The following is a 13297-nucleotide window of genomic DNA, read 5'->3' as shown; positions in this document are numbered from 1 at the left end:
GACATTGATGATGATATTTGTGTATGGGTGGGAAAATAAACAGAAATGTAGTCTCATGATTTGGTTGAGTTTTTTTCCTCTAAATGAAAGAAATCAAGCACTGATCAGGAGAAGACAGTGCACTGCCTTTGTTATTGAGAAACTCTAAGAGACAGTTACCTAGTGAAATCCCTCTAGTAGATGCTTTCTACAAAGGTAAGTACAAATCACAGTTACAATTACAAATAACTCCTCTATCTTCCAGAATTATGCTAACTTGCACAAGTTCCAGGAGCACATTCCAATCCAGACTGGAAGAGGCTCTGTACAGCTGTGAACATATCAGACTTCTGAAAATAAAGACATAGCTATAAATGAGAACTCTGATATGAAATAAGGCCACTGAACATCAAAAAGGCTGGCAGGGTGAGGTGACCTTAGCCCCCTGGTCAGACTCTATTCACTGTTGAACTGAAACATCATTTAGAATGGGTTTTTTTTTGGCACTGACATGGCATTCCGTGATACAACAGGAAGATTTCTGAATCAGGCAAGGAGACATGGCTTCCCTCTAGAGATTGTTAATAAAAGGTCTACCCTTTGAGCATTTGGCATTACTCCTTATTTTTTCTATAGACCCCCAGATTACAGTTAGTTATGCAAGAGAGACCAATACTTTGCTCCTTTCATTTTGAGTTCAATAGCTCCATGTGAAGACTAAAGCATTACCTGGTATAAGTGAGCATTAAGACAGCTGATGTTTGGGGTTGTTTTTTTTTAATCAAGTCAAACAAAATTTCTCAGTTTGCTCTGAAGATGGAGAACCAAATTCCCAGCTAGTGTGAACTGGCATAAAACTCTTGCCTTAAAATAGACAAAATAGCTAACTATCCCTAGTTTGTTTTCAGTGGAGCTACCCTGATTTAAAACAGCTGACAATTTCTCTTGCATCTAAAGAGTCTAACTTTTGCTTTGAAAGAAAGTGCCGTTTAAAGTAAATGTCCCCTCTTGAAATGGTAACATCTGGAAGCAATTATTTTCATCTTCAAGCAGATGCTCACAGTGAACAGCTCATTAAGAATGTGACCCATTTTGTTACAGAGAAATTATGGTGTATTTCAGCGGTATGATGCAATTTGAATTCAGCCAGAATAAATATGCAATTGTAAGAAAAGAAAACACAAATTTATGTTATTGGTTTTAAAGCAAAAATGATACTATAAGACAGGCAAAATGGTAATTTGGGCTGAAGCAGCTTTAGGAGGATCTTAAAAAGCTGAAATACAGAACAGAAATATATCTTAGGGAACCTTATTTATAAAACAAGATACTTGTTTTTAATTTTAAAATGTGCTAGAATTTCATTGCTCAAAGTTCTCTTTTCAAAACTCAATTTTTAAATTTAAAAACTAAGGGAAAAAAACTATTTTTGACTAGAAAAATTACACAGATGAGTCACAGAGAAGCTCCAATATGAGTGTACCAGACAGATCAATGAACAGCAAACTATTTCCAAACACAACTGTATTTTTAAAAGCTACACTGTATACTTTTAAAGTATTCAATCATGTTTTTCAATATTCCAAATGAAACTGAGGCACATGCTGTGTATATAACTTGCACATTGTGTTGTCTTGGAAATACATAATTCTTATAAAAGAGCTTATAAAATTTAACATGGTAGAAAATAGCTTAGAAAGACGACACTCCACTTTTCCAGGCTGTCAGCTGCAAGCACAGAGAATTCCAGGATATTTAGCACTCCACAAAACAGAAGGAACAATCACGCCATACACTGATTGAGAAACCATAAGTAAGATTTTAGTCAAGTGGGAGGAAAAAAACCCCCCAAGATCCCATTTTGCACTTGTGCACTGTACAAAATACAGCACTCAAAAAATTCCACACTTTTCATCCTTATTAAAATAAAAAAAAGGGAGAAAGAAAGACCGATCAAGCTACCTACCTGGGAAGTAAAATTCACCAAGAACCACTGCTAATGAGGACTGCCCATTTCAAGTACTGTGTGTCAGCTGTGGTAGAAATAAGATATTTGCTTAACTGAAAACACAGCTGAGAGCAATGTACATGTGTAATCACCATGAAATGGTGCAAGTTAGTAGCAGAGAGTGAATTATAGCCCTCCAATTCATCACTTGCCCATTATATAGTTAAGCAACAAAGAGGACAGAGCTTCCCACTGCACTGCCAATTTGAACAGCCGTTTGCCTTCACCTGATGAGCAGATTCATGCCTACATTAACTGTAAAATAACAAAGCAGTGTAACGCTCACCTGTATAGATCTGCTGCACAACTTGGGAGCACACACTGAAAACCTCACGCCTCTCCCCAGAGCAGCACAGAGCATGCTTCAAAATCCGAAACACTAAGCTAGCTTCTGGCAAGAAGTTACTGCATGCTATAAACAAGTGCTGAAATTCATCTAAGATCAGATAACTCAGCAACTGAAAGTTGAAGGAATGATCTTTGCCGGCCAGCAAAGTTCCTGAGAAGCAAATAGATATGTCCTAGATTTATACCCTGCAACCAAGACAGGATTTTGGCTCCCCCGAGTATTAAGACAACTGCAAAACCAGCACAGGTACACAGTAAACTGTGTTGGATTCAAGTTCCTATTCTCAATACAACTCCTCCCTGCATTCCTTTAAACCATGGGGTTTTAAAAGATTCTGCATTGTGCCTCACAAAGGGCACTGGCTGGCACACTTCCCCCTGCTCCATGCACCCAGGCAGAAGCTGGCTGTAAACAAGCACGAGAAACAGAAATTCACTCCTGTTTGCATCCAAGCATTTCAGTTTCTGCATGTATTTTTTAAGACAGAAAGAATCCTAAAGCCAAACAGTGTGTACTTTGCAAGAGAATTTACTTGACAGAAGACACAATCGTATTTACACAATGCAACTATCTGACAAGAGTCCCCTGGATTGCTTCTTGCACTTAAGTGTCAGAAATAATTTGGAAGGTGGAAACACACAGTCAGACCACAACTAGGATTTGGTACAGGTCAGGCACAGGAAAGACACTGCCACACAGTAGCAAAGCAAACTAAACTGTATGCTTTTATACTTTATGCCAGAGAACTTCCATGGGAACTATGACCTGTTAAATAAACCAAAACCACCATGGGGATAGCAAAAAGGTAACTAATGATATCCTTACAATAATTACCATAACAGATGCAGTTAAAAGAACTGTGAAGGTGAAATCTGTGTGTGCAGAAAATTCACTTTTCAAACTGACTTAACATAGTTGTTAAGATTGACAGCATAGATTCCCTACCACCAGTGCGCTTACATTGTACATGGCTGGTACTTCCTGTCATGGGAGAGTTTAGGCTCATTTATAGAGCAAAAATTACTTCTGCTTTCCAAATCTATTCTACATTTGTACATAGTACAGACGAAAGAAAAACTGGCTGCAAGTTGATAGGAGGTTCCCCCAAGCTAACACAGCAGATGGTCAAGACCCAATCTTCTCTTAAAATAAATTTTTCTTAAAATTGACTGAAGTACTCGAAATGCCACCAACTGACTTGGAACAAGACACACACGCACACATCCTTGTTCTCTAAAATGGGCTGTAATTTTACATTTTAAAGCAGCTGATATGCTAGGAATGGACTGCCACAGCACAAATTGCTTTCATAGGATAATTCTAGGAGTTTGGGTTTGGCTTTTTTATTATTCCAAGACATGTTCATTATTATGTGCTAAGCGGCAAGGCAAGTAACTATTCACACACGCTGGCGTTTCCACATCCTTTACACATTTGATGGCAAAGACAGAGATACCACTGGAAGGAAATTCAGTGAGACCAAACTAGTGTCTTGCTCTCAGTCATGCTCCAGAAAATTTTCTCTTACCATGTGCTGTGAAGGATGACTAGGAAAATGTGTTCCTTGGCCCACATCAGAATCATACTTAAGGACAGATTTAAAGTTTTGCCATTGACTTTCATGAGTTTTCAAACACCTATTTGGTTTTTAAAGAAAAAGAATGCAAACACCTTCTAGGTGAAAAATGCTTTATCCTGATTAGTAGTGGAGCAAGTCTCCTTATAAAAGCAAAATGCGGAGTTCGACGCTGTAAGCATCACATCTCATGAAAGCATTACCTGTAACTGTGCACACTAGGGCATCTCTGCATCTGTCACACAGGATTCTCTCATTTCCCAAACACTGCTAAGCTGTATGTTCTTTGGCTCTTGTGTCATAAACAGCTAGGTCAAACGCACATCTCACCATTGCCCATATGCCGCACCTTAACCTTTTCGGTGAGCTGTTTGAACGCAGTAACCCAGCAGAAAGCACCCCCTTCTTTTTAAACCACAAGTTAGTTTTCTCCCACTCATTGAGGGAAAAGTCTGATGAGCATGAAGTCAGTAGAAAATAAGTTGCAGAAGTACATGGTTAGGAACAGGGTGAAGAATGAAAGGAGAACGAGGCCGCCTCCTTTTTGTGGCAGTAACCTTTAGACTGGTTCAACTAATTTCTTGAAGTTCACACTTTGACTAAGGGAAGGATATTGCACCGTCATCTCTGAGTGATAAAGAATCAGTTTTCTGCAGAGAAGCAGCAGTATCTGTTGCTACTATTCCACATTCAAGATGTCCACCCTAAATGCTGAACAGCCATTTTATGTAATTGGCATAAAGTTATTTTAGCTGCTGTTTCAGAAGTGTTTCCACGATCAGTTTGTAGCTGGGTTCAAAACAACTTCTGCATAAATCAAAAGCCAAAAGGATTTGAGCCAGTAACCCCACCCTGAAGAAGTGGACAAGTCTCTGCTAGCATAGATTCAGCACAAACGATTTTGCAGGGTAGCATTACAAACCCTATTTGTTGCTGCACTATCAGATATCATCATTAAATTATCTTAAAGTGTATGATTTTTTGTCTCTATTTTAGCATTTGAGGCACAGAATCAAGACACTTTTCTTATAGTTTCCAAAATTAAAAAGACGTGGACTCAGTTATATTTTTCCCAGATAAGTAAATAATATGCTTATCCATACTGCATTTAGCTTAGCTCTACTAACATATAATTAAAGATTTTTCAAACTAGGGCAATTATCTTTATCTTTCCATCTTCCATTGAGAAAAAGCAGTTGACTTAAGTTCACAAAGGTAAAAATCAGTGGGGTTTAATATGCTGTAAATAAGCAAGCAGAACCATGAAATCAAATTGGATTTGCATACACAGCAGGAAGATAATGGAAGTCTTTCTGAAAAGCAAGATTATTTATACAGGTACATAGAGCTAGATGATTTTTTTCTTATTAGAAATTAGTTAGTCTACTGCAAAAATAAATAAATACTGTCTTGAAAGACCCACTAAATACTTTTCACTGGAAAAACTTAGTGACAACAGTAGCATCTTTCATCTCTTTGCTAAGCATCATGGGCACTTGTATAGGACACCGGCAACTGCTGGCTGAGATCTTAACCAACTCTCCCAAAACCTGGCTGATCCATAAGTCTATTGAAGTCCCTGAGGCCTGACACTCTCTCTACTTTTGACAAATTGACTGCAAGAAGGCCTACTGGCCACGTGTCACATGAATGTCATAATCATCATACAATCAGGTCATCCTCTTCTCTCCAAATCTCAACTTATTCCCCGTAGAGGGTAATCTTGTCAACAAGGTGAACTTTGAAAAGAACCTTCAAAATAAATTACAGACAAATAGGGCCCTCTTGTGAGCCATAATAAATGTACAAGTTCTCTGACTGTTGGGATTTTGAGACATCCAACTTGGGTTTCCCATATGCTACTGTTTACTGGGGGATGCAACCTATCTGAGAAACGCACCACAACTACCATTCCCGCATCACCCTCTAGTACTTAATTAATTTGCTCTTCTTTCTGTTCACAAAACTAAAAGGTTAACTTCTTTTTTTTTTTTGCATTCTAGTGAGTAAATAAATCGAAAATAATTAGAAAGCACATCACTCCCACTAAAATTAAAATACTAAGCATGTGTTCGTGTATGTGCATCTCTCTGCACAAAGTTCAAAGAGACAAACTCAGAGGACTAAATGAAACACAAATCCTTACCAAGTTGTAGCCTACATAATTCTTTCTCTTGAAAACCAAACCAACCCAACCCAACCCAAACTCAAGCTGTCATACATGCTGTAAATCTAAGAGATCAGTCACTTAGAAATCTAGCCATTAACAAGCAAGCTTATCAGTATTTCTGCAAATTATGTTGCACAAAGTTCAAAGAGACAAACTCAGAGGACTAAATGAAACACAAATCCTTACCAAGTTGTAGCCTACATAATTCTTTCTCTTGAAAACCAAACCAACCCAACCCAACCCAAACTCAAGCTGTCATACATGCTGTAAATATAAGAGATCAGTCACTTATAAAATTTAGCCATTAAACAAGCAAGCTTATCAGTATTTCTGTAAATTATGTTCAAATGCAAGATCTCAAAACTATGACACGAAACACAAAACAATCAACAAATTTGAGCTTATTGCTAACTAGTTAGTTACAAGAAAGAAAATAAACTTGAAATTACTACCATTTGGCAACAGTTATAGCCACTCAAAGTGATCTCAAAATTTAAATTCAAGGGTTATGTTAAATATATTTGGAGTTTCTCTGACTTCTTTAGCTTTAGTACAGACTTTTGCAGCTTATCACTTCAGGATCAGCTTCGTAAGCAATTTGTGCATGTGTCTAATGCCGCATGGGTAGATTAAAATGTTTTCACTGAAATGGCAATGTACATGCAGCAGTATATTCTATTTTCAGATGCCTCAGTGTTCTGTTAAATCAGGCTTTAAATTCATGGTTTCCTCAGAAGACTACCAGAGCAGAAAATTTTAAGCAGAGGAACAATAACCAGTTTTAGCAGAAGTCACAAAACTACTAGCTAGTTTTAGATTAAAACTGGAAACTTCTACACTATTGCTGATGTCTTCCTAAAGTTTGAAAACAGATTTTCTTAACTTAAATAGTTACTGTTCTTTGAATTTTCACAGGTCTCATGGAAAAACTAAATACACTCACTATCTGCATTTTTAAAAACGTCCCCTCATTTATGTATGAGAATATGACTTCTATAATCTATAATATTTTGGGATGCAAAAGTTGTGCTAGAGAAGCTTCGAGAATTATAACTTTAAAAGGTTTAAGATACAAGTTTATCTTATAGAAACTGCCACTGTTAGCAAACATATGTACAGGGATCTTTATCATAATTTAAAGCTATGGTTAGTTCATGGAAAGACTTGTGTATTTTCACATAGATGAAAATAGTAAATTTATAACACAACATTTTGGGTAGGGAGAGGAAGTAAGTTCATCAAGAACAGTATCTACCCTGCAAATTTCTGGCATAGATTTTGAGGGTTATTTACAGTTTCAAATCTATTTTTGATTGATGTACTGTATTACCAGTGCATGATCTGCATCCATAAAACCAGAAAAATTCCATGGGGAAAGTTCTTTTGCATCAACAGACCTGCCAGCTCTGCACTAACACATGAAATAGAAGGTATTTAACATATCATTTCTTCTGCTCCCTCAATATATAACATGATAAAGGAAAAATTAAAACTGTCTATTCAAATAAAGTATGTCTTTATGCAGTAATTTTCTTTCAAAAATAAGTGGAAAGCTCCTAAATTAAGCAAAAATTGTTACAAAGCCAAACTTGACATAGTAACTCATTTCAACTTACATGTTCAACTTCAAAGCCACACAAAACCAAACGATATTTAAATAAAACTTCTTAATTGTATAACTCCTACATATATTAGATACATTTAACCTGCCTAACCAGTTACTCAAGTCATGTCCAAATGTAGTTCGTCAGCACAGTACAAATAAGACACAATAGTTTCATTTTACATGCTGCCACGTACAGTATTATGCAACCAGCAGTAAAACATTTTTGCAACAGGAAAACAAAGAAACATTTATTGGGGGGCGGGAGGGGGGGGAGGTACAAAGCAGTGAGAGAACAATAAAAGAGGCATTTTTCCCCATTTTATCTTGTTGCTAAAGGCACTCACACACGCAGACAAGCTGACCATGTATGTTCACCCCTCCACTGGAGGTTATGCAAGAAGCTTCCCAATCCCGACTTTTACCTGTTGAAGCATTTCTTCTGTAGCATTCAGTTTCAACTGATGCCCCTCAAGACAGATTTCTAAGTCCCGGATTTTCTCTCCTTGAGCTTCCACTTGGTCTGTAAGAACACTCACCTGTAATTTGAGAAGAGAAGCACAATGCTACTGAACTGACCGTAAAGAAGTTTCAATTACCTTATGCAATTAACATCCAAATGCACACTTTAACAGCCAGTTCTCTTTTGAAGTCCTCAATGGTTTAATATTCTTGTGCAGTGCAGCAACCTGCTCTATCAAGATAGACAATTTTCCAGTCTTACCTATATTTTGCTTTAACCCCGCCCTCTCAGCCCTCCCCTGATTTTTTTGTTTTAATATAAAAAGAAAGGGTATTTCTAGACGAGGTTGAAGACTACCTATAGGTAGACTGAGTCAGTTCATGGAAAAGTAAAAGTCTTGAAAAATTAGAAAGTACCAAACAAGAATACAAGATACTGAAAATATTTTCAAGCATGCATTGCCATTTCAGGTTCCATTGGCATTGGCATTTCACTCCCTAAAAGAGATAGACAGAACAACTGTTCATTCAGAAACCAACCGATTACTTTATTTCTTACAAGAACAGAAAAAAGAGCTTACCTATCAATAAAGCTTTCTGCAGTTATAAAGAATGCAATGAGTAAAAGGCATGTTTTAGCAGCAGCAAAGTTCTATTCCAAGAAAAATTCCCAGGCTTTGCAAGCCAAAACATGAAAGCAAAAGACGTGAGATACAGACAATGAATCCCAGGAAAAGCCGTAATAAGTAATACTGCTAAAGAACTGTGGGAATGGTGGTACAGACCAGTGAGTGTGTAACAAGAAAAGCACAGCAGCCTAACTCAAAGCTCACAAAGCTGAAAAAACTATGCTCATGATAACATTAGAACGATGTAGGGGAAAAAACAACAGTTGAATTCCCATGTTAAGCAGCACATCCACTCTGTATATTCATTTTTACTACTTATTTATATGAAAGCCTTGATTATATTAGAAAAACGTTATCTCAACAAAAAAAACCAAACAACAAACACAAAACCAAAAGCAACCTTAGGCGTTTAAACTCCAGTTTGAATGAGTTTACAAAACTTATCTATGTTCTTACATCCAACCCTGCAATACCTTTATTAATAAAAATAAGTACAGTATGTGGAAGCGAACCCTTTCAGACGTGCCCACTACGCAGCACTTCTAAATCCCAATCAACCAACAACTGAATCCACTTCAGGGAAGCTGCAGAGGGAGTGACTGACTGAGTGATCTTTCTTTGTTTTGCCTGCAAACATAATGACAAGCATGCCTGGGAAAGGAACATACAAAAAGAGAAAAAGAGGACTTTTTTTTTTGCCTTTAAAGTAGTTGGCTGTAGTACAGAGTACAAATGAATGCAGGATGAGAGATAATAGGAAGGAGTAGGTGGAGGCAAATGGCAAGGGGATACATCCAGACTTGAGCAGGGAGAGAATTCCCTGCAAGGAAGTCTGTTGCTTGTCTACTTTCGTGTTTTGTTCCCATTAAATGAGTGATGGCACACACATACACAGAACTCAACCCCCTGAGAGGTCAGAAAGCAGAAAGGAACTGAATCCTCTCCTTCAGTTTGGTGCAGGTTCCAGAGAAAGAAAACAAGCTCTACTTAAAGGGTCAGGTTAGGTTCCAAATAGCATTGTAACCTCTGAGGAAAACTAACTGTTAAATGTGACCTGCAAAGGAATTTAATAGAAACTTAGCAGCTTTGGGAGCATGTGTTGGGTGTTCCAGTAGTTAGGCTGAGAAGCACATTAGCCACTTTGAGCTCATATTTTCCCTCTGTTCGGGATCACATCTGCCAGACTCTTCAGGGAATCAGTAGGCTACACACCATGTAACTCCAGCATACACTATGCTGGCAAGTCCATCTTGCCTTAGCAGTGTAACACACGCAAAAGTCAGTCTGTGGATAATATATTTCCTGCAAATATAATGAGTGAAGCATATTGAAGAATTAGCTAAAAATCAAGAGGTATAAGGGTTTAAAACCCTTTAAAACCCTGTGGGGAAAAAAGAAACAACAAACCAAACACCTAAAGAGGTACATTAGCTCCTATACACAGGCACTGAGCTATGAGAAGGTATCCCAGATGCTGTAGCATATCCAGTCTCCACTACAGCCTAAACATTGGAAGTGGGTTTCAATGTGCACTGTTTGACTCTGCCCTGGTGGACAGAAAGAGTGGGCACTGACTGCCTTGAGCTGCTGCTTCTGCAGCAAGTCAGATGCAAGACTTGAGTGCTACCAGCCTCATATTCCTTACAGATTATAGCCACGGACCACAGTCTCTGGCACCATCCAACATGAGCTACAGAACAGACGTGCTTTGTTTCCCATCACTTTCTCATCCTTCATGCCAATGGTCACACCCAGGAGCCAGGTTTATACCAGCTGACTCCCTCAGGCCAGAGTAACCTCAGCATGGGGCTCGTCTGTGTTTCTCACATTTGGCTGTCTAGATAGAACATAGAGAACTGGTGTAAACCAGGTTCTAACCCCAGCTCTATCTTGGCAACTTTTTTCTGTCGTTGATGTTCATACACCAGGTGAGGTTTTCACCTATCTTACTTGCCTGGGGTTTTAGGAGTTCTACTGCAATACTGCACAGCAGGATAGGAAAATGCACAAATATTGACTATGCCTCCTGATTTGACGGGCGTGTGATGGGAGTAAAAGGCAACAGAGTGGCAATTTTTACATCTGACTTTACTACATTCCTTTTGAGAAAAACTCTAGGCAGGTCTCCAAACCATGTCATCCTCTTCTTGGTGAGTTTGGCTGGTTGCATTCTATAGGTATCTATTTGTGTGGATGAAGAAACAGTTACTAAAAATCAGCAGGATGAAGACAGGAAAAGTACATAGTAAGCAGTAGCCTGGAGGAATCTTCAAGAATTTACAAGCTCTGGAGACCAGCGGTCCTGTTAAATCCACAAAAGCTGATATACTTTAGACATCAAGATTCTGCCAAATCTGTACCAGCCCACCAGGACACATGACCATCAACAACTGGCTGTATAGCATGAACCACATCCAAGACAACAGTGGCTCCTATATGCAGACAAAGATTATAGGACTATACACACATGTGATGAAACAACAGAGGCCTTTGGGGACAAAGCCACAGGTGCATCAGTACAACCCTTTGTTTCTGAGTAAACAGCTGGGCTTGGCCTTCTAATTGTTGCTCCAATTATGAGTTGTTCATGTGTGAGAGTGAACTGTGAGAGAAGTGAATATACTGTGTGAAAAGTTGCTTGCTATTATTAATAGAATCAAGATGTTAAAGTTAATAACCACTTGATGAATAAAAGGTGTTCTAATAAATATATGTTGCCTCCCCTGACCTGATTCCCAGAAATTTCTTTTTCATTCAGGAAATTTAATTTTTGTTTCTCTAAATTTGGTAATAGCAATTTTAGTTCTAAAAAAAAAATAAAATCCAACCAAGCCTAAGCTTATGTCTCGTGAACCATTTACTGTTTATTTAACAACAGCAGTAAATTAACACAAGTGTGAACAGAATATACAGGATAAAACATGCTTACAGAAACTAGTAACTGAAAGTAGGGAGAACACCTACCCAGTATAGTTTTGTTTGATATAAAAAAAGATATATGCTTATAATGTGCTTTTGTAAGCATAAAGAGAACAGATATGCAAAGACCATTTAAAGAATCTCCAGCTTCAGTTTTAAAAAGCAGGTACTGTACAGTTTAGTAATAGTGAAAATATCCAGGGAAAAAAAACAAGTTTTTAAATTGAAATTGTATGAGATGTTTTCCCAGTAAGAAAATTTATTTGGGACAGCAGATCTGTTTGAAAAAGGCTTGGTAAACTAAGAAACGGGAGACCTGGAAGAACTTAGGCATCCAATTTACTTTCTAATTTCTCCCCCCTCCCCCTGCTTCATTAAGGATGGTGGCAGAGAGAACCTAGAAAAATGAACTGGTACAACCTTGCGAACCTAGAATGAGAACTGCTACTACAGCACTATCCTGGGACTCCACAGCACTATATAAGCTGTTTTTGTTTTCTTTCCTTCTTTTTCCCTTTGTCATTCATCTCCCTCTTACTCGTGTTGCTCCCCTCTCCTTTACCACGTTACCCCACCATGAAATCAATCAGATGGATTACACAAATTATAAATTAATTCCTGATTAAATATCAGTTACATTTGGTGATCTGCTAACACTTGCTTAACAGAAAATACTGTCATGTCAGCTTTTATTCACTAAGTATTGACGATGTAGAAAATGTTCTCTTTAAGACATACCTGCAGTATGAGCGACTCTTTATCACCTTCTAATCGTGCCAATCTTTCTTGATATGTTTCATTATTAGATGAATGATGATTCACCTGTGACTGGGGGGAAAAAAGTCCTATGAGAATTATTACAGTTAATATTAGAATTTCAAACAATAGTTAATAGAAATAAATACATTGAGTGGTTTTTACAATAGGAAAAACATGCAATGTGTATCTATAAACCAGAACTGTTTGGGCATGAAAACCTTTTGAATGTACCTTTCTTTAGCTTGATTTTGAATACTTTCTCATTTCCAGCAAGCAAGAATGGTATAGAAATAGATTTGACATTTTCCAGCAAATTATCATTTCATTGGGAAATACCATCTTAACAAGACAAAAACCCCAAACATTTAATTTGAAATATCTGGTCTGAAGCGGCTTTTTCCAAAGTCAAGGAACCTTGGTGTTTATTTTTAAATGGTAAAAATTGCCATACGTATTATACTATTCCTCGAAATTACTGAAAGCATAATTTGTTGTTAGCAATTAACAAATTACTGAAATTATCAAATTCTTCTCAGCAACTACTATATTGTTTAGATACATAATCACTTAATGATTTCTAAATAGCTTTTAGGAGCAAGACCTTCTAAAACGTGGCTTGTTCCTAACCAAAATGTCCCATTTCCTACGAATTTTAATAACTCCAGAGAGAATAAACACAGTTAAAAAAAATGAATTAAAAAAATCTATAGATTTATTTTAAAGATTTTAGAAGAGTCCCATTGCTTCTAACCTACTAAAACTTTGTGTAACTGTGGGAATGAAGCTGTTCGCTTAGAGCTTCAAAAGTAACATGAGACCTTAGTGGGTCATTTCCCAGCTCCA

At 37.5% G+C, this 13297-nt stretch overlaps 1 protein-coding gene across 1 annotated transcript in view; it reads right to left on the bottom strand.

Annotated features, from left to right (window-relative positions):
• Nucleotides 1-12517, bottom strand: part of PPFIBP2 (PTPRF interacting protein, binding protein 2 (liprin beta 2)) — a 47262-nt gene extending 34745 nt beyond the window's left edge. Inside the window, 2 exon segments of the mRNA XM_010021788.1 lie at nucleotides 8111-8224; nucleotides 12434-12517. Coding sequence (XP_010020090.1) covers nucleotides 8111-8122 — 12 coding nt within the window. The 5' untranslated portion in view covers nucleotides 8123-8224; nucleotides 12434-12517.
• Nucleotides 12518-13297: the final 780 nt, after the last annotated feature.

The sequence above is a fragment of the Nestor notabilis genome, unplaced genomic scaffold (genome assembly GCF_000696875.1).
Source record: "Nestor notabilis isolate BGI_N333 unplaced genomic scaffold, ASM69687v1 scaffold6919, whole genome shotgun sequence".
Taxonomy (NCBI): domain Eukaryota; kingdom Metazoa; phylum Chordata; class Aves; order Psittaciformes; family Psittacidae; genus Nestor; species Nestor notabilis.
The sequence above is the reverse complement of the archived record's forward strand: the minus strand, read 5'-3'. Positions and strand labels throughout refer to the sequence as shown.